Raw genomic sequence first — 21,682 nt, 5'->3', positions numbered from 1 at the left:
TTTCGATTGAATTAAATTAGTCACTGAAATTCTTATGCTAGAAATGACAAAACTGCCCTTTGGAGAGCCACAACCGTACCACTCTTGCAGACACTTTAGACATGAAAAGGTGTTTTATGCACTGCTTTAGCTAAACTTTTTTTTTGTTCCTTCTTTATTTAGTACTTCCCTCATGCCGCACAATTAAAGGGGTGGAATTTAGGTTAATCCATGTAATTTAAGCAGCCTTTCTCGTTTGACTGGAGGTAAATTAGTTTGAGTTAAGAAATAGGTCAGGTAACTCGGCTGAGTTGGGCCCAAATTTGTGTTATTAATTTATTTTGCATTGGAATTTTACCAATTAACTATTTTTTGACATGATTAAATTTAATTCTCTCCTCTCCCAATTTTTGAACATCTCTTGTTCTTGTCCATATTTGGTCCTTTACATTCATCTTGCTGTTCAGATAACACCAGTTCGATTGATGCCTTCTTCTATTATTTTGAAACCTAAACTTCAGCAGATATCTCTAATTCATAAGAGAGGCTGAACTATTTGGCAATTTTCTTTATAATAAACAGTGGTTCCTCGGCTTGGTAATTTTGATCTAAATTGCTAGTTTTATTAATAATTGTCTTAAGTTATTCATATCCAAACTCGACTCCTATTAAAATAAAACAGGTACCAGTAAGAAAACCCCATTTAAAAAAATGGCCCGCTAGAGCATGAGCCCCAATTAAATAGAAAAAATAAACAACAAAAACATGGTTTCCTGTTTTTAATTCCTTAGCTGTCGTCTGGAAGTCTATTAGAAACAGGCGTTGCCTTTAGTTGAATTATCTAAGTGGCTTTGAGAGGAGTGGAACTGGGAACACTCAGGCAGAGTTCAGCTTTGTTTCACATTCCGTTTACCAGAAGAACAGGTAGATCCTCTCACATGACGATTTGTGCAGAATGACTTTTGTCAACGTCAGAGTTTAATTAAAAATATTTTCTTCCTTGTAGTGTTTCTCCATCAAACCGGTCCAGTTACTAAACCTGTGATGTACAAGGCAATCAGCGTATTATTCTTACTGTTTCCAGTGCTAAAACTAAAATTCTTTTTTATTGCCGTTTTATCACTGAAGATATTGAAAATTTTGAGTCCGTTTCACCTTAGTTTTACATAACTGATGACAAAAACAAGAAAAAAAAACTTTTATCCTGCTTGAAACGGCTTGTGTAACTTTCACTTGTCACTGATCTTGTTTGTTGCAGTCGTGGTTGATGATGTTGTCCTGTTGACTTTAAAGCTTCGTACAGATGTTGCCCAAATCTTGTAATAATGAAGAAATATTTAAAGATGAGTAACGACAGTGGACCGGATGGAGCTCCAGTGAAGCATCACAGGTAAGATCAATAACATGTATCCAATATGTAGTCATATATGAAGGTAAAAAAATAACTATTTTAAATGACATACAGTTATTGGCCTTAAACAGCAGTCTTAATTCAAACCTCAGACTGATCCCCTGCCTAAAGGAACCTCAAACTGAAGAACTATCGGCCTCCAAGTCACTAAAACTGGCTCTCAGTGTCATAATGTGAAGTACCAGGACTCGAAGGCAAGCAACAACTACAGACACCAAACTCAGTTTAACAGATTTATTGTATAATGGGGGGGAAGGATGGAGAGGTGTAGACCAGCGGCAGCAGGGGGGAACCAGGCCAGAGGAGGAACTGAGGAATGGGTGAGTGGTTAGACAGAGGAATAATGACAGGAGTGAAGGCGTGACCTGGTGAAGGCTTACGGTTGGAGGGTTCAGATGAGCGGAGGAGGGTACAGCAGTTGGGGCAGTGAGGGGGTTTCCAGGTGGAGGAGTTCCAGCAGGTAACTCAGGGTGGACAGGCAGCAGGGTGGTGGTTGTGGAGGAATCCAGGAGCTAGGCCGAGCAAAACAGCGAGGATCAGGTGGTCCAGGTGGATCAGACTCTCAGAGAGAGGTCAGAGCTGGTTCTAGGAGGAAGGAAGAGATGGAAGAGGCGTCAGGAACAAGTAAAACACTTGAGACACAGCACTAAGAGCTAGAGTGTACCACTGTAGAAGCGGAACCATCTGGCATCTTCTTCTGGGAAGCCACTCCTATTTAAGGCCCTTGCTGATTGGAGATGATGAGCACCAGCTGGATCCCATCAGCCTGCCACCCTGAGAAAGTAGAGAAAACACTCCCCTGCAGAACCCAACAGTACCCCCCCCTCAACGGACGCCTCCTGGCGGCCGACCTGAAGAAGACGCAGCGGAATGTTCAAAAGAAGATATAAGGGATCGGTCCAGTATAAAGGACCGTGGGACCCAGGACCGCTCCTCTGGGCCATATCCCTCCCAGTCAACCAGATATTGCCTACCCCGCCCACGAGGACGCACATCCACAATGCGACGGACGGAGTAGGCCGGGTGACCATCAATGACCCGGGCGGCGGAGGGGGCTTGGAAGGAGGCCACAAAGGACTTGAGAGGTAGGGCTTGATCTGGGACACATGAAACACTGGATGGACACGGAGATGAGAAGGCAACTTAAGACGGACTGCAGATGGGCTAATGATGGATTCAACAATGAATGGACCCAGAAACCTGGGAGATAACTTGCGGGAACATGATTTTAGTGGAAAATTTTTTGATGATAGCCAAACTCTTTGGCCAGGTGAGAAAATGGGGGCAGGAACTCTTTTCCTATCTGCGAGACGCTTATTTTGGGCAGACGTTCTTTGAAGTGCAGACTTAGTCTGGTTCCAAATACGCTGACAGTTCTGTATGTGATGCCTGACTGACGGGATGACCATGTCTGGGAAGGACTCAGGTAGAAGGGAGGGCTGAAACCCTTGCGAGGCCTCAAATGGTGATAAACCAGATGCGGAAGAGATGTGCGCGTTGTGGGCGTACTCCACCCATGGTAAATAGACACTCCATGAGGTGGGATTGGAAGCACATAAACAGCGCAGGGTGTTCTCTAGTTCTTGGTTAAGGCGCTCGCACTGTCCATTGGTTTGTGGATGGAACCCTGAAGACAAGCAAGGCCGAGCACAGAACAGAAGTCCCGCCAGACCTGAGAAGTAAATTGGGGCCCCCTATCAGAGACAATCTCTGTGGGAATGCCATGAAGGCGAAAAACATGGCGAAAAAGAAGTTTGGCGGTCTCGGCGGCTGATGGGAGTTTGGTGAGGGCAACCAGATGACAAGCCTTAGAAAAACGATCGATAATAGTGAGGATGACACTCTTCTGTTTGGATGTGGGGAGACCAGTGACAAAATCTAGAGAAATGTGGGACCAGGGACGGCTAGGAATGGACAGTGGTTGTAGGAGACCAGAAGGTGGGCGGTGTGAGGTCTTGTTTCTAGCACAAGTGGAGCAGGCAGACACATATTCAATGACATCTTTATTAAGGGAAGGCCACCAAAAGTATCGACGAAGAAAGCCGATAGTACGGCTTATACCAGGATGGCCAGAGAAACCTGATGAGTGTGCCCACTGGATGGCACGAGCTCGGATGGGGGTCGGGACATACTGGCGGTTAGGGGACCCTTACCTGGGTCTGGATCACTGGTTAAGGCCTCCTGGATGGCCCTTTCCAAATCCCAGGTGAGAGACCCAATGGTGCAGGTGGCTGGGAGGATGGCTCCAGAAGCCTCGGAAGGGTCATCTGGGGAGTGGAGTCTGGAGAGGGAATCTGGCTTAGTGTTCTTAGAACCAGGGCGGTAGGTGATGTTGAAGTTGAAGCGGGAAAAAAGAGGGACCAACGATACTGCCGTGGGTTCAGGCGTTTAGCAGACTGCAGATACAACAGATTCTTATGGTCCGTCCAGATGATGACCGGGAGCTCTGTACCCTCAAGCCAGTGTCTCCACTCCTCAAGGGCCAGCTTTATGGCCAGAAGCTCTCGGTCACCAATGTCATACCTGCTCTCTGTGGTGGTAAAATTCTTTGAGAAAAAGGCACACGGATGGAGCTTGCTGTCTCTGGAGGAACGCTGGGACAGGATGGCCCCACACCAGTCTCAGATGCATCAACTTCAACTGTGAATTGAGCAGAAGGGTCAGGGTGAATAAGGATTGGAGCATCCACAAACCTTCTTTTAGCTCATCAAAAGCCAGATTAGCCTCCGGGGTCCATCTGAAAAGTTGTTTGGTGGAGGTCAGAGTAGTGAGAGGAGTTGCGATGACACTGAAGTTCCGGATAAAACGGCGGTAAAAGTTAGCAAACCCTAGAAAGCGCTGAAGTTGCTTTCTGGAGTTCGGAACAGGCCACTCCTCTATCGCTTTGATCTTAGCCGGGTCCGTCTTCACCTGTCCACCCTCAAATACATAGCCGAGGAAGGTTATGGATGGAACGTGGAATTGACACTTCTCAGCCTTGATGAAGAGCCGGTTCTCCAACAACCTTTGGAGGACCAACCTGACATGCTTGCGGTGTTCATCCAGGCTGTTGGAAAAGATGAGAATATCGTCAAGGTAGACAAAAACAAAAACATTGAGAAAGTCCCGAAGAACATCATTAACCAGGTTCTGGAAAGTGGCGGGGGCGTTGCAAAGACCAAAGGGCATGACTAAGTATTCGAAGTGACCAATATGGGTCTTGAATGCAGTTTTCCATTCGTCGCCCTCTCGAATGCGAATGAGGTGGTAGGCATTGCGCAGGTCGAGCTTAGAGAAGATGGAGGCTTGGTGAACTGGTTCAAAAACTGAGGACAAGAGAGGGAGAGAATATTTATTCTTTACAGTGATTTGGTTGAGTCCTCTATAGTCAATACATGGCCGGAGAGTCTTATCTTTTTTAGACACAAAAAAGAATCCTGCACCGAGGGGGGAAGAGGAGTGACGAATGAGACCTGCTTTAAGTGAGTCATTTATGTACTGTTCCATAGTCAGTCTCTCCTGCTTGGAGATATTAAACAAACGGCTGGAAGGAAGTGGGGCTCCAGGAAGAAGGTCTATACAGCAGTCATAGGGGCGATGAGGCGGTAGAGATTGGGCGAGATCTTTACTGAATACCCGGTGGAGGTCGTGGTATTCTTTAGGGACCTGAGTTAGATCAGGTTTACACATAGGCTGGGGTAGTTCTGAAGGTGGAGATGGCTTAGCAGACTGCAGGCAATGGTTGAGACAAAAGGGACTCCATGAGTCAATGCGAGCATCGGCCCAGTTAATGTGGGGGTTGTGTTTGCAGAGCCAGGGAAACCCAAGGACCAAAGGAGTACCCTTAGTGGGAAACACAAAGCATTGAATGAGCTCTTGGTGATTGCCAGAGACAAGGAGAGAAACTGGGTCGGTTTGGTGGGTAATATTGGCCATAGGACTACCATCCAAGGCAGCCACCTGGAGAGGAGAGGGTAATGCATGGACAGGAATCTGATATTGGGCAACTAGATCAGGGTGTATGAGATTTTGCTCAGATCCTGAGTCAACCAAGGCTTGGAATGGGTAGGAATCATGCTGGGTAGTGAGAACAGCAGGAAGACTTAGCCGGAGGTAATCATTCTCTTTAATTCTGCCCGCCAGGACCCCCAGACCTACTGGCGGGCCAGGGCTTTTGGGCGAACCGGACAGGAGGAGATGAAATGTTGAGGGGAGCCGCAGTAAAGACAACAACCTGAGGATAAACGGCGCTGCCGTTCCTCTGAACTTAGCCGGGCTCGGCCTAACTGCATGGGTTCTGGTGGGTTCTGGATTGGAGGACTGGGCGAGTCAGGACTGGGAGAACCCTCCTAATAGGCGGCAGAGATGGCCGGGTATTTGAGGACCGGGATCTATCTCTAATTCTGTTATCAATCTTGATGGCCAGGTTAATTAGCTCGTCAAGAGAGTCAGGTTCATCTCGGCATGCCAGCTCATCCTTCAATTTGTCATTCAGGGCATGTTGGAAAGCTCCTTTAAGAGCTGGTTCATTCCAACCTGATTCAGCTCCAAGAGTGCGAAAATCAATGGCAAAATCAGCCACTGATCTATTTCCTTGTCTTAAATTCCATATTCTTTTTGAGGCAGCTTCCTCACCAAGCTTGGGACAAAATGTTTGTTTGAAGAGCTCGATAAATTCCTCATAGGAATAATATACGAGGTTCTCTTCATCTACTACTGTCTCGGCCCATCTAAGTGCTCGATCTCTTAGTAACCCAACAATAAAAGAAATCTTGCTGGCGTCATCGGGAAATGAGCGTGGGGACCGGCGAAAAGCTAATGCACATTGAAGCAGAAAACCCTTGCTTTTCTCTAGCTCACCTGAGTAGTGTTCAGGAGTGGGCGTGTTGACTTCACGGCACAGGGGTGGTGCAGAAGCAGCTGACGTAGTGGATGGAGTGGGGACTGGAACGGGAGCCGGAGCAGGAGCTGGAGCGGGGGTGGCTGAAGGAGACCTGTTCTGTAAAGTCTGGATCTGATTAGCCATTTGATGAAGATACTGAAGTATGGAGTTCTGCTGATGCATCACAACATTAATTGTAGCATCGTGCCTGCCCAGAAGGACCCCCTGTTCGGAAAGTGCGGTCCGTAGTTGTGCTGCAGAGTCCGAATGGCCAGATGGTTCTGTCATAATGTGAAGTACCAGGACTCGAAGGCAAGCAACAACTACAGACACCAAACTCAGTTTAACAGATTTATTGTATAATGGGGGGGAAGGATGGAGAGGTGTAGACCAGCGGCAGCAGGGGGGAACCAGGCCAGAGGAGGAACTGAGGAATGGGTGAGTGGTTAGACAGAGGAATAATGACAGGAGTGAAGGCGTGACCTGGTGAAGGCTTACGGTTGGAGGGTTCAGATGAGCGGAGGAGGGTACAGCAGTTGGGGCAGTGAGGGGGTTTCCAGGTGGAGGAGTTCCAGCAGGTAACTCAGGGTGGACAGGCAGCAGGGTGGTGGTTGTGGAGGAATCCAGGAGCTAGGCCGAGCAAAACAGCGAGGATCAGGTGGTCCAGGTGGATCAGACTCTCAGAGAGAGGTCAGAGCTGGTTCTAGGAGGAAGGAAGAGATGGAAGAGGCGTCAGGAACAAGTAAAACACTTGAGACACAGCACTAAGAGCTAGAGTGTACCACTGTAGAAGCGGAACCATCTGGCATCTTCTTCTGGGAAGCCACTCCTATTTAAGGCCCTTGCTGATTGGAGATGATGAGCACCAGCTGGATCCCATCAGCCTGCCACCCTGAGAAAGTAGAGAAAACACTCCCCTGCAGAACCCAACACTCAGATCTCTCTGTGCTAAAGCTCTATTAATTAATGATTTCATCACCATTGATGTTTTATTTCTGACAGAAACATGACAATAATGAACCAATCATACTAATTGAATCAGCACCTCCTACCTACAACTTTTTAAGTGAGAATAGAAAACATAAAAAAGGAGGAGGTGTGGCTTCAATATTTAAGAATACCATGAACTGTAGTAAAATCTCCTTGGGTCATTTCACGTCTTTTGAGTATCTTGGAATTGAGGTAAAAGGCCATAAACAAGCTTTGACACTAACTTTATACAAAACTCCAATATATGTGGAAAATTTCTTTACAGACTTGAATGAGACTCTATCTCTCATATGCATTGATTATGATTGTTTAATAATTGTCGGTGATTTCAACATTCATGTTGACAACCCCCAAAACAGAGGGCCAAAAAACCTCCTTAATATATTAGAGAGTTTTGGTTTAACACAACATGTCAAACAAGCAACACACACTCATGGACACACACTGGACCTGGTTATCAGTAAGGGTGTGAATATTTCCAACGTCTCGGTAACTGATGTCGCCCTGTCGGAGCACTTTGCTGTTATCTTTGACAGTTCTTTATCCGTTAACCCACTTGTACAAACAGCTACTATCACAAAACGTTCTCTCACAGAAAACACAGCAGAAACATTTAATCAAATCTACTCTTCTTCCTCGCCCTTAAGCTATAATGACGTAGATAAGTTGGTAAATTATTTTCAGTGCAAACTTTCAGATATCATTGATTACATTGCCCTCATTAAAGTGAAGGTTGTGACTGGTAGGAAGAAATGCACAAACAATTCAATCTGCAAGACAACTCTGCCGTAGGGCCAAACTCAACTCCACGTTTATTATGAAATCTATAAAGAAAGACTAAGTAACTATCACTCAACACTAAAACATGCAAGAGAGGCTTTCTTTGCAGATGTCATAAACTAAGACATTAACAATGCTCGAACTTTATTTGCTACTGTTGACAGGCTCACAAACCCTCCTATGACGTTACCACCTGAATTTCAATCTAATGCCGCCAGCTTCTTTTCAGAGAAAATTCAAAAGATCAGAGGATTAATCTGCACACCCACTCTAAAACCAGTACCTATGCCATGCCCGAACAAAACAAATACAGGAAAAATTATTTAATTTCAACTATTTAACTATAAAACCTTATAAAGAATTATAAGTCAATTAAGCTCCAGTTCCTGCTGTCTGGATGTCCTACCCACACATTTCTTTAAGAAGACTTAAACGCCACACAGCAAATTTGGAAGTGTTCCATCAACTCCTACAGAGTTAAATTTTACACTTTTAAGATGTCTATATAGGTCCACACTGGATGGTGTAGAAGTTACACTTTTGAATGTGTTATTTCTGATAGAGTTGATTCAACACTCACAGTAGTTGAAATCAAATACACTTCAGTGTTAATTTACCCAAAAACTAGTGTATATTGTCAAAAGTTACACTATAAATTTGTTAATCTAACACAGAACACTGTAAAGAACAGAACATAGAAATCTGAGTGTTAAGATTCTACTGGCAAGGTATGCTGTGTTGGTGCAGGGGTTAAGCACTGCCCACATATGAAGGCTCTAGTTTTCAATGTGGCTGTTGTGGGTTTGCTTCCTGGTCTTCCCCTTCCCCACTTTTCTATCAATTCACTCTGGGAATTGAGCCTGCAACCACTGGCATGAGGACTAAGGCCTCATGGGTTGTGCTTTGCCCCAGCCCCACCTCAGCACCCAATCTAGCTAGTTTGATATTTGTTGCCAAGTGACTGATGATGACGTTGGTGACACGCTTTACCCAGAATGCACCTGGAGAAAATAAGGACGATTAATTTGTAGTTTTGTGTGTCATAAAGTCAAATATAAGAGTGAAAATAAAGCCACTAATGTGGCACAACATTTTATTCAATATTTTACACCCACTATGTCACTAAAATCAGCCAGTCATGTTTTTAGCAACCATGAGTCAACAATGGAGCACCCTACTAATAAGCTATCTAAATCAACACCAGACAGTCTGGTCTAACGCTTTGGAACACTTGGGGAATCTAACACTCACCAACACTCATGTTGTTGAATTAACAGTGTATTCTTAACCTTCCACACTTTCACTGGAAATCTGACACTTCTGAATTTGCTGTGCACCTGTTCAGAGTTGCTTATGGCTAAATAAGGGTTAGAGTCCCAGTTGCCGGCGTTTCAACAACACTTTGAAATGCCTTACTGCTGAAATGTGCTATACAGATAAAATTTGATTGATTGATTCAAACTAACTGATGTAGTTTGCAAGCTAATATCATCTGGGTGATTCAAGTTGGTGCTAGCATTACTAGCATTAGAAAGTGGCTTGCTAATTAATTACCACTGACCTACGATCTATAAGACATTTAATTTTTTTTAAAGGAAGGAATGGAATTTTATAATTTATTTAGTAAAACTTTGTTCCTCTATTTTTTTTTTGATTGCTTCCTTTTTGCTTTTCCATAAAGATAGACAATTTATATAATAAAGTTTTTTCCTTAGTAATTTATCTCTCAAGTCTACGTTGGCATTTTATGCAGCAAAATATACAAACTGTGATTTAAAATCATTATTTTGATTTATTTGGAGAGGGGGAAAAAAGAAAACTAACCAAATGTTTTATGAAAAAAATAATCTTCCCCCTTGTTAAATCATGAATTTTATGCAGGACACAATTTTAGTTTTGCCAGCACAGACCTTAAATAGAACCTGACAATTTGAAAGATCTAAAGAAAGAAAGAAAAAAAAAATAACAAAAAGAAAAAACAGAAAAGAAAACATTACGCCATGCCCTGTTCTTAAGGAAATAAGCAACAGATGTTAAACAATTCTAAATAATATTAATAGTTGAGGTTTTGCTGTGTTGATATTAAATAAAACAAGCCAGGGATCACAGTTATTCACCTTTTTTGGATGGAAAATCTAATCCTATTAATAGCTTCTATTTCTTACTCATCTTCCTGTCTATTGTTGTCCTATTGCATGTTTGTTGTGTAGTCCCAGAGCACCTGCCCTGTGCAAACCACGCCCCTTGCCAACCAAGACACATGCTCATCCTGTTCTTTCAGAAACTATAAAATCAACAGTTTGCCTAAATGTCCAGTGTCAGCCTACGAAGCATTCCAAAAGACAAATCTGTGTTTGCAAATAACAGGCGGAGCTCAGCAGGAGAAAGCGTCATCCGGTAAGTTAATACAATTCCATTTGAGCTTGCCGTATTTCATACAACAAAGGAATTATGTAATAGAACTGCTGCTCACGTAGCTAAAAATCGATACAATGTGTTCTGATGAAAAACAAAATCTTTCAATTTTAATAAGATGTGTGAATAAGCTAAAACTAAGTGGAATTGTAGGAGATAAAAAGGGTAAATGTGACTTCTCACTTCTCTTTGCAGGTCAATGATGTCATTCAAACTGAAACTACAGGTTATTCTGCTGTCTGTGGCGACGGCTGGTTTGTTTTTGGTGGCACATTTCAGCGACTTGTCTCAACTTCAATTCCAAGACCTGTGTGCCTGTGACACCTGCATGTCTGAAAACAGAGGGTTGCTTAGTGGTCGTCTGAACCGTTCTGTTGAACTGGTTTTGTCTTCAAAAACAAACCTCTCAGAGGAAGCTTTCAGGTGGTGGAAGGTAAGTTGTGTCTTCCATATGGGGCTCCAGCAAATTTAGATCAGTGGCCTGACAGCAATGCTTTTTCATGTTGCAGCATTTGATGAATGAACAGCGGGACTTAGAGTTCTTTAAAAAAACGGTCCATAAGCTCTTTAAGATCTTCCCCCACACACCCAAGCTTAGAAAACAGAGCCCTGACACCTGCAGGACTTGTGCAGTTGTCGGAAATTCTGCAAATTTGAAAGGCTCACATTATGGACCTCTGATAGATTACCAAGATGTCGTTATAAGGTAAGGGTTCAGCTCCTAGTAAAAGGAAAAATTTAGAAAACATAAGGTTCAAAAGTCAAATTAATGTGTCATGTCATGCTGCTTAGAATGAACTTTGCTAAAACAAAAGGCTATGAGGAAGATGTCGGGAACAAAACGACTTATCATGTCATGTACCCAGAGAGCGCCATGGATTTACACAACTCCACTCATCTCGTCTTCTTTCCGTTCAAGATTATGGATCTTGAATGGCTCATCAAGGCTTTTACGACAGGATACTATAGAATGTGAGTCTCTTCTTGTTAATCCTATTTTCACACCACCTTGATATTGACCCTTTGCAACTATGTCACTTAATCACTCGAGGCACCATGGAGGATGCCGCAAGTGAAAGACAGGAATATTGAACAGAGCGACTGAAGTCGTTTTCCCAAGTTGTTTTTGTCCATTTATTCATGGCTTCTACTTGTTTGAGTCGAGCTAATTTGTCTCTGAATGTAACACACCTGGTTTGGGGCTCATAGACAGCATATTTACAAAAGTTTGAAATAGTTACCTTAGAAACCGACCCGTACGTCGTCCCTCCTCTGTCCTCCCTCCTAATGTGTTGATCAAATTATTGACTTCACACATGATTCTTGTCACTACGTCATAAACAGTGTTTCCCCTTACACCGGAGCAGTATTAAAAAATCGTACAAAAGACAAGATGCTAACCACTTTTCCTCCACACGTTAGGTTACATGATGGTGGGGCATTGTCTCCAGGGTTACTAATGGTTAAATGGGTGCCTTCTCCATAACGCGATATTTAATATCTTTCTAATCACACTTACATGAGTGATTAGAAAGTGTCTTTCTAATCACACATTTTGCTGGAAATCCACGATTATATCGAGGACAGACAGTTACGGTTAATGGCTGCTATTCATCGTTGCCATATCTTGCCTCATTAAAAGGTATACAATAAAATGATACGTTTGGCTTGTATCCTTGTGTGTTTGTGCAGGACCCTGTGACTATTTCTAAAGTGAAAAAGCAACATTAGGCTACAGATGTTTGTTTTTGGACAGACTTTAAAAGAGCGCACTGGTTGTTTTGACACTCGCCATGGCGAAGTGGGCAGATTTATGAAGAGCGTGAAGTCTCGTGCAAAGGGTCAATATTATTTAGCCAACAGGACAATGTGTAGTCAACATTCTACACATCACAGTGATGTGTAGAATGTTGTAGAGGACCACAAGGAACAGATGACAGGTGAGAGACAGGGTGCAGGTGTGAGGGGAGAGAGCAGAAGGAAGGCTAAGGACAGATTAACAGGAGAGAGTTTTAACAAACATGTAAAACACCCTATTGTTTGTAAAAGTTACAAACTTTTCTTGTTTTAGCCTAATTAAAATTGCCAAAATTATTTCTATTTGCTAAATGCCAGAACATTTTTTAAGAAACACAAAGGTTTGACCCAAGTCAGTTCAAAAGACAGCTATTCTGAGATATTGAATGTATGTACACTTTTGAATTTAAAGACAGTTAAAAAAAAAATCTAAAACATGTTTTCTGTTTTCTCTTATCATGATTTCCTCCGTAATGACATGTTGAAATAACAGCCTAATTTTATCTGTAGTCAATCTAGCACACATTTTAACCAGATAGAGACATGGAGGGTATAAAAATAAGAAATTAACATTTTATTCACTCACTGTCTTAGAGACAAATTTGTTCTATGATTTATGAGTGTTGTCACTGGGCCAGGGGACTACTACGCTTTCAGCTATTTGGAAAATCCCAGATGATGATGTGATGGCTTTGTCATCACATGACAGGTTATATCAGGTCACCATTGTTAATGGGGGGAAAAAAAACAAACAAAAAAAACACTTACGAAGGAATTTTATTTCCTCTGTATGACGTCATTGGAAAATCTAACAGGTCAAACAGGTTTTTCAAATTCTTTGGTTCATTTTACACAGTGCAGTGTGAAAGTGAACCACACCAAGTGAAAATGTAACAAATATAGCCATTTTGGTTCCCAACTGAACCGAGTCCACTGGGCTTCCATGTGTGAAAACACACTAAGATTCAGAAGCATGGAAATAACACAAGTTCACTTTATTAAGTGCTACACAATCCACTGCATGAAAAGTGGGATTTTTGACCCTGTATTCTGAAGCGAACGCAGCTCGTGAGTAGGCCTGTCGCGATAAACGATAAATCAATTAATCGCATGATAAATTAAACCTATCAACCTCATTTTAATTATCGGCTTATCGTCTCTTCCGGCCTTTTTTCTTTCTGTTGATGACACTGAATGAAAAAAGGCTCAGCTCCGGTGCTCTCCACTGACCCTCCCTTCCTCATTTCCTTAGTCTAATGTCCAGCCACACTACACGAGTTGTCGGCCCATTTTCAAACCCTGAGACATCTTAACCGACAGAAATCCTAGGTATAACGGTTCGATCGGGTTCTCGTGCCGTGTGGTGTCCAGCCACATGGGCACAAAATAATGGCTACAAGTCCAGTTAGCTAATTTTAAAATCAGGCATTAATCAATGCTTTACTAGAATCTACCTGTGATGCATGTGGCTATAGAGTCAGCGTAAAGTCCTGACTGACTGAAAATCATTATAACCTATTTATGTTACACTAACGAAGAACAGCTGAAAACTTACCGGGTTTATCAACTGCGGTAGCAATTTGGCTCCAACTCCTCTCCTTGTCATTTCTATATTCTTTGCACGAAATGTTGAATAAATATTTATGTCGTTTCCACAAATCATCTCCGATGTCCGCTGAACTTCGGGTTGCGCCGTATCAGCTGGTTGGGATTCCCTCCGTAATTTCTCCTCAGAAAACAGGAGGAGAATCCGCGCTTTCTGATTGGCTACCTGTCACATTCAGCGTTAAGATCCGACTCGGGGAAAATCCCTGATTTAGATCGGAGCTGCCACGACAATCTACCGTAACACACCACACACTGCTGATGATCGGTTAGATCGGCCAACGATCTAAGATTGTCATAAGGGGAAAAAGGGGCAAAAAATGGTGTAATGTGAACTACTGCATTAGGGAGTCGGATGTGCCCGTTTTCTCTATTTAAATCTAGTGATTACTGAAGGGCAATATAGCATTCAGACTTCATAATCTGCACTCTTTTGGTTGAATGCAGTATTTATTTCCACTTTGGCTTTATGTTGTCTAGTTTTTATTCAAGTACGTTTTTTGTTCATGGAGACTGAGAATCCATTTTGGTTGTTTTATTTAGTTTATCAGTTCCAGTGTTATGTTGTTCTTTTGAAAATAAGGTGTATCTATCAGGAAATCGCATGTATTATTAGTCATTTCCATTAAATCAGTGTCAAAAGGTATTGAAACAATATTATAGTTTATCGCAATAATTTTTTAGACAATTAATCGTCCAGCAAAATTTGTTATCGTGACAGGCCTACTCGTGAGCGATAGATACCGACAGCAATCGACAGACTCACGCGAGTCGAAATCTGTCGATTGTGGAATCCCAGGAGGGGGGAGTGGAGGTGCGGGGGAGCGGGTGGCGTTAATGACTCTACTTAGCATACTAGCCTAACATATGCAAAGGCGCTTCAGCAGACCCTTATGGATTCTCAGTCATTGGATGAAAAACAATAACATCACAGTTGATCATTGACATGTGATTGGTTGGTTGATGTGTGCCCATTGGATAGCACTTATGTCTTTATAAATAAACCCCGCCCCAATCATTATTTTTAATGCTGTATTTAAAAAAAATCTATACAAAAAATAAAAGCTGTATTAAAATATATTCATTTGATATTGCTTATATGCAACATGTTCATATATGAGGAACATAAAAGAGGCACAGAAGTTTTTTTTCTTTATTTCATTTTATTTTTTTTACTGTTTGCACACAAAATAAGACATAAATGCTTGTCCATTTCTGGACCATCTGGCAGTGTTTTTTTTTTGTCCAAACATGATCCAACATTATGTTGCGTTCAGGACAGGCCCAACATCTCTCCTGTAGCGCAGACCTGACGTCTCTTCCTGCAGTGTAGTCCTAATGTCACTGAGCTCCTGATTGGGGGAACTTGGGGTCTCAACCTCACCACAGTCCATTCTGACACCCCCCCCCATAGCTGCCATCCTCCCAGAATGCCACCTCCTCTGCTGCCAGTACTCTCTGCCTTCCTCCATCAGCTGTTAACACAAAACAGACAATCATTATGAGCTACAGGCATCTTTTAGTCATTATGAAACTACAGTGAAATTGTTAGGCAACTTCCAGCTTAGTATGCACACATAAGACATTAAAACAAAAAAAACAAAACACATTATATTAATATATTCTTACAGAAAATAAAAACTTTAATGAAAAAGAGAAAACAATTGGAAACAATTGGAAGAAAAAATAATTAAAAGCAGTTGGTAATGGTAAAACATAATTCAACAAACTCTGAGGCAGATAATTTACTTTGATTGATTTTAATAAATCACAGTACTTTAATTATTCAAGGAATTGTGACGTCTCTAGATTAGTAATAAATCTTACCTGCTTCTTTCTTGACCAACACCCGGATGACTGGCAGTAGGTCCTTGATGCAGCTGGAAAACATTTTTGTGCATTGTCAATATATAGCATAATTAATTACATTATGCACATGAACAATATTGAAGCATAAAATATCAACATTCTAAAATAGTAGATACTCACACACAGTTGCATCTCTGTCCTCATCATGGACATCAGAACGTTCCTGAAGTGTTCTGATTGACACAAATGTGACTCCCATTCTGTGGAAATAAATGTAAAATTAAAAAAAATATTGTAGCAAATATATCGCTTTCTCAAAAATACATAAGTAAATATGTTAAAATTATTCTCAACCAGCCATTGTAAAATCGGGAATCAACGCAGTGACTGTACATAATGCATACCGGCTTCATGGCTCCGTCCTGATATCCGTCCGCCATGTTGTCGTTCTCTACTGCTTACCACCCTCTGCCTTGCTGTACTGCGTTATATAACAAAATAATATAAGGAAAACTGAACCTGAAGATCAGTTTTCCTTACAAATAGGTGAGTGTTCACTATTCCCTAAATGTGAAATCATAACTTACTGAATTTCTCTTCGTCCTGGTGGACTCCGTAAGAGCTCCTCGGCACCGTGGTCTGAGCCCTGGCTGTTGAGGCTTGAACATTTTTCAGGTCTGAAAAAAAAAAGATGCAAGTATTTTTAAGAGTTCAGAACATCACATGTAATAAGAAATACAATACAAAATCTCACCCTACACTTGTTTTGGCATCAAGAAAACGTCAGACCGCTTTCTGTAAGAAACAAACAAAGCAACCTGCCTCGCTGCACGTGCTCGCTATTCATAAAAGCTTTCTCACCGTGAGTTCGGTCTTGTTGTACCGCCGCAGTGTCATCTGTTGTTTTCCTCCGGAACATTGCTTAATATCAAAACGATACTGAAAAAGTAACTCTGTAAAATAGTACTTTTCCCACCATTTCACACAACGCACAGGCATTTTCGTTCATGTTTAGCAGTACCACTCGTTACCACAGGTGCAAATCTTCCTCTGGAGTTTAATGGCGGCTGCTTGACCAACTATGAAAGCGCATTACTGCCATCAACTGGACTGGAGTGTTAAATGAAAGTTGACAGAAAAAAATACATTCTAAAAAGTTATTTTTTCAAAATTTACGTGACAGTATATTTTATTTTTATTATAATTAATAGCTAAAAAGTTTTTAAATGTGTAGATGTTTATTTACTCAATTCTACTTTGAGCTGTCTCCTTTTTAGTTTATACAGAATATAATGATTCATCATCTGTGAGTTATATTTAGTGCTTCACTAACAAAACTTAAAAAAAAGACTACAAATGTTTATACTCTATCAGAAGATCTATCACATACTTTCAGCCATTTTGTTCTACAATTTAAACTCGAAAGTTAAGCAACTGAATACTAATTAATCATCTGTAGTTTCTTAAGTCCTGTATTGTGATTTGGAATGGTGTCACTACCACTCCAATATAGCATGACTCTGGATCCAATATAGCATGACTCTGGATCCAATATAGCATGACTCTGGGTCCAATATAGCATGACTCTGGGTCCAATATAGCATGACTCTGGATCCAATATAGCATGACTCTGGATCCAATATAGCATGACTCTGGATCCAATATAGCATGACTCTGGATCCAATATAGCATGACTCTGGATCCAATATAGCATGACTCTGGATCCAATATAGCATGACTCTGGATCCAATATAGCATGACTCTGGGTCCAATATAGCATGACTCTGGGTCCAATATAGCATGACTCTGGGTCCAATATAGCATGACTCTGGGTCCAATATAGCATGACTCTGGGTCCAATATAGCATGACTCTGGGTCCAATATAGCATGACTCTGGGTCCAATATAGCATGACTCTGGGTCCAATATAGCATGACTCTGGGTCCAATATAGCATGACTCTGGGTCCAATATAGCATGACTCTGGATCCAATATAGCATGACTCTGGATCCAATATAGCATGACTCTGGGTCCAATATAGCATGACTCTGGGTCCAATATAGCATGACTCTGGGTCCAATATAGCATGACTCTGGGTCCAATATAGCATGACTCTGGGTCCAATATAGCATGACTCTGGGTCCAATATAGCATGACTCTGGGTCCAATATAGCATGACTCTGGGTCCAATATAGCATGACTCTGGGTCTTTAAAGCAATCAGTGAACATTAACATTTAGTTTGAATATTATTCACAAAAATATTTTCTGTACAATGAACCACTCTGGAACATGTTTTATTATTATTATTTTTAATTAAGTTGTGCAATGATAAATCTTCAAATGGGAGGAATGTCAAAGTAAGATCATGTTTAATAAAAGTCTATTGTATGTAATCATGCATATTCTGCTTTTATATCATAAATTCAACCAAAACTAAGTTTTTCAGTGCTCCTAACACACATGTAAAATATATTTTAATAGATAAAATAGATTATTATTTGTATATTCTTTCTCCAAACATACTTCTTCATGGCATACTTCTATAACTGAACAATACCTACAGACGTCTCAAAATGTGTTAAACTGTTTGGCCTATTGCACTGCAACACCAACATGTATTTACATCTCCATTTGAAGGAGTACATGTTAGAATACAGGCTTTTTTGAGCCAGTATTCCAGTATTTGTGATTAAATACTGAGAATGTTTAATCACAAAGTCCAGATTAGGAGACAATTTCAGAAGAGTCAACAACAACTTAGCATGTCATGAATACTAAGACTGTGATACTATAATGACCAAAATTTTACATGTGCAAATGATTGGAACTTTGTCATGATGGACACAACTGATGCTTTATGTAAAGCTCAGTGTTTCACGTTGGCAAAAACACTTCTCTTGGAAACGTGTACAGCGGTCTGCATTCCATCACACAATCTTGGATGAGCTTGACAGACATGCAATGTTGACAATATATCATCAGATTTACCCTGAAAATTGTACTTTGATATGCACACTTAAGTGTTAAGGTGACATCCCTAAGTTGAGCTAAGTGTGTTCAGTGCTGGATGGTGAATGTCAAACTAAATTTGTTCCATTTGTGTGACTTTGTAACTTTAGAACATTTTCAGCATTAACGCCTGTTTTATACTTAAATCTCATTATTTCTCAATTAATAACACTGAGGGGTTTTGTCCAGGTCCTGGAACGAATAAACAGGTGAACAGAAGGTAAAATGGGTTAGCTACAACAGGAATGAGAGTCAAAAGGCGGTGCTCAACGTTTGCATGGCTCCCAGCAACTTCACACGAAAACCTCTCCTAGGCCCAAGGGGGGTGATAGGGGAACACGGACACACAGCGTTTTTGACCATTCTTGGCAGTGCCCTACAATTTTCCACTCTGACAAAAACCTCTTGCCGATAGCCCTCAATCTCCATGCGCACGGCAGAACTAAGTGTCAATAGCTGTTGAAAATCCCACTTTTCATGCAGTGATCATTCATAAAAAAAATAAAACTAGTCAAGAAGTCACAGCTTAGATGTCTTACTATCACTGTTCTGGGTGCAACTTTTATGTGTGGGTTTTGGGGTGTTCATATTTTCTCTGTGAACCTACTTTCTTTTGGAAGTAAATGTTTTTTAATCATGTTGTCTGATAGTTATTACATGCCCTTAAAGACCAGAATTAGAGCCAACAAAGATTTGGTGAGTATGCATTGAAAGTTTTTTCTAGCTTGCACAGGAGACGGTTCTGTACTCATTAGTTTGTTTCTTTGTAACAGGTGATGGTGATCAACCCAGCATTCATGAAGTATTCTCATGAGATCTGGCTGGAGAATGAAGGAGCGTATCCATCCACCGGCTTCATGACTTTAATTTTCGCCCTACATATTTGTGATGAGGTAAATATGTCTAACTAGCCAAATTAGAAAACACTCCTTGTGGCTTTTCAGTATGACCAAATCTGTATGTCCTTTTTTAAAGTATTCAGGTAAATGATATATCCAAAGAACAGTGATTCTCAATTTTTGTTATGTAATATACCACCTTGTTAAATGTACACTTTTACAACTACCGCCATACTAAAAGATTTTGAAACAATTAAACTTTTTCAGTCCGTTTTGTAATGGTATGAAAAAAAATTTCTGAAAGGAAATTAGTGTTTCTCACTAATCCTGACTTCAAATTCTGATGTGACCGCCCTGATTATAACACTTAGCAATTAGTTGCAGTCAAAACATTTGTTCCTGAATTTTTTCAGACCAGGACATGACATGTTATTCTTTTGTAGATGGTTTAGTGTACTTTGTGTTGCCACACTGGTTCTGTTTAAGTAATAAATTGTTGCCCAGGTCTGGTGGTTAGCACACCTGGGTGTAGCTACTGAAGTTGAACTCAGCTATCCAAAAAATAATAAAATGAATAAAACTGACTAATTGAAGCTAATGGTAAAAAAAAGTGGTGTTTTGTAATTATTTATATTAACATGTAATTAGAATTTACCAAACCACATTTTGTATTTGTTGTCATCTAAACATCATTGTCCAGCTTATGAATAGGAGCGGCATGTACCATATTTTCCACACTATAAGGCGCACCTAAAAACCTTCAATTTCCTCAAAAGCTGACAGTGCGTCTTATAATCCAGTGCGCCTTTTATATGGACCAATATTGAACCACAACAGGTCTAGCAACTACGGTAAGCAGCCGCCGACTTCATTTTCGCCCATAGAAGAAGCGCGCGGTGCATGCTGGGATAGTTGTCAGAACGCTGGTTTATTAATAAAGTTTAACTGACCCGTCTACTTACCGACATGATAACCAGGTCGTCTGCAGATCCTTTAGCACCACATTCTCCACGAACATGCTGTGCGCGAACGGAGAAGGGTGACCATTGTCCGGCCACACCCCGGTCCAGTCGCCAAAGGCTCTGCTCACCGACCCAAGTCAGACTGTTTTGTTGACATTCTTGATGTCAACAAAGTGGCTTTAGATATTCATCCGGGGTGCTTCGACTAGGGTTACCAAGGGACCAGCCCTTATACGTTTAAAGCCGGGAGGGCGGGGGAAGAGAGACAGAGACTGCAGCGGCAGCGTGTCGGTTGTTACCCAGAAAGCAGTTGGGCACAATATCACAACACCAACACCGTGAGTGAAACAATGACTGGGGCAACTACTATATAAAGTACTTGGGGACCACTTCTTTATTATTACACATCCACATTTGTAGAGTACGGAACAAAGGGACGGGTGACAACATTAACTGTAGAGTCTATTCTATGCACCTTATATATGAAAAAAGTTTTAAAATGGGCCATTCATTGAAGGTGCGCCTTATAATCCGGTGCACCTTATAGTGCGGAAAATACAGTAAACTCCAGTTGCGTGGTGACTGCGTACAACTATCAGACTGACGTCCTGGAGGTCTCCTTTTGCTTTGTGTGCACACTGAAACGAATCCAGTTCTTTTTTTTAACATCCCTGCTAAGAGCAGGCTACAAACTGTTGCACAAACATTTACACCTACTGTAACCTAATATTTGCATACACTGTATGAAAAGACAACTTTTTTCCCACACTACCTCACGTTAAATAGATTAAACATGGCGTGTTTGATTAGGTGAGAATTACATAGGTTATTTCTATTAGCTCGATCCCAGATTAATTATTTGCTTATTTGATGCTTTTTTTTCTAAGTCAGGTTGATGAGTGTGTCTATGTATGAACTGAAAACACTTAGGTAAGAACTTCTGACAGGAAAATTCCAAAATTGAAATCAAAACACATGTACACCTACGGATGTATTTCAAAGCAACGGCTCAAACACGCTACATCCAGCACAATTACAAAGAAAGGAATCCATCCGTGTCAGTGTGCTCAAGCTGACATAAGTAGTTAGGTTTCCTCCACACAGAGTTTTGTATGTCGGCCAAAACTCGTTTTTCTCTACCATGTTTGCTGTGGGACCTCTAGAGGTTAGCTGCCAATTAGCCTGTTATTCTGACATTTTATTTATCAGACTCAAAAAGGGAG

The 21,682-nt window shown here is 41.3% G+C and overlaps 1 protein-coding gene and 3 long non-coding RNA genes across 5 annotated transcripts in view; 1 reads left to right on the top strand and 3 right to left on the bottom strand.

Moving 5' to 3' along the window:
• Positions 1-1,610: 1,610 nt before the first annotated feature.
• Positions 1,611-2,425, bottom strand: LOC145553563 (uncharacterized). Its single transcript, XR_014089591.1, has 2 exons — positions 1,771-2,425; positions 1,611-1,699 (listed from the first exon to the last, which is right to left on the bottom strand). It is a non-coding gene; the product is annotated as an uncharacterized LOC145553563 (long non-coding RNA).
• A 4,164-nt stretch (positions 2,426-6,589) lies between these two features.
• LOC145553855 (uncharacterized) lies at positions 6,590-7,183 on the bottom strand. The gene is made up of 2 exons (XR_014089896.1): positions 6,750-7,183; positions 6,590-6,678 (listed from the first exon to the last, which is right to left on the bottom strand). It is a non-coding gene; the product is annotated as an uncharacterized LOC145553855 (long non-coding RNA).
• A 3,122-nt stretch (positions 7,184-10,305) lies between these two features.
• LOC103472019 (CMP-N-acetylneuraminate-beta-galactosamide-alpha-2,3-sialyltransferase 1-like) overlaps positions 10,306-21,682 on the top strand; it is a 13,830-nt gene continuing 2,453 nt past the window's right edge. The window contains exons 1-6 of the mRNA XM_008421362.3: positions 10,306-10,418; positions 10,632-10,869; positions 10,946-11,142; positions 11,229-11,408; positions 19,309-19,354; positions 19,432-19,551. Coding sequence (XP_008419584.2) covers positions 10,330-10,418; positions 10,632-10,869; positions 10,946-11,142; positions 11,229-11,408; positions 19,309-19,354; positions 19,432-19,551 — 870 coding nt within the window. The 5' untranslated portion in view covers positions 10,306-10,329. The remainder of the gene's footprint in view (positions 10,419-10,631; positions 10,870-10,945; positions 11,143-11,228; positions 11,409-19,308; positions 19,355-19,431; positions 19,552-21,682) is intronic.
• On the bottom strand, positions 14,996-17,401 carry LOC145553613 (uncharacterized). Of its 2 annotated transcripts, XR_014089667.1 has the most exons (5): positions 16,235-17,401; positions 16,052-16,128; positions 15,828-15,907; positions 15,666-15,718; positions 14,996-15,313 (listed from the first exon to the last, which is right to left on the bottom strand). It is a non-coding gene; the product is annotated as an uncharacterized LOC145553613 (long non-coding RNA). The 2 variants fall into 2 exon arrangements; XR_014089666.1 differs by having other exon boundaries at positions 16,052-17,398.

The sequence above is a fragment of the Poecilia reticulata genome, chromosome 11, assembly GCF_904066995.2.
Source record: "Poecilia reticulata chromosome 11, P_reticulata-male-v2, whole genome shotgun sequence".
Lineage (NCBI taxonomy): Eukaryota > Metazoa > Chordata > Actinopteri > Cyprinodontiformes > Poeciliidae > Poecilia > Poecilia reticulata.
The sequence above is the reverse complement of the archived record's forward strand: the minus strand, read 5'-3'. Positions and strand labels throughout refer to the sequence as shown.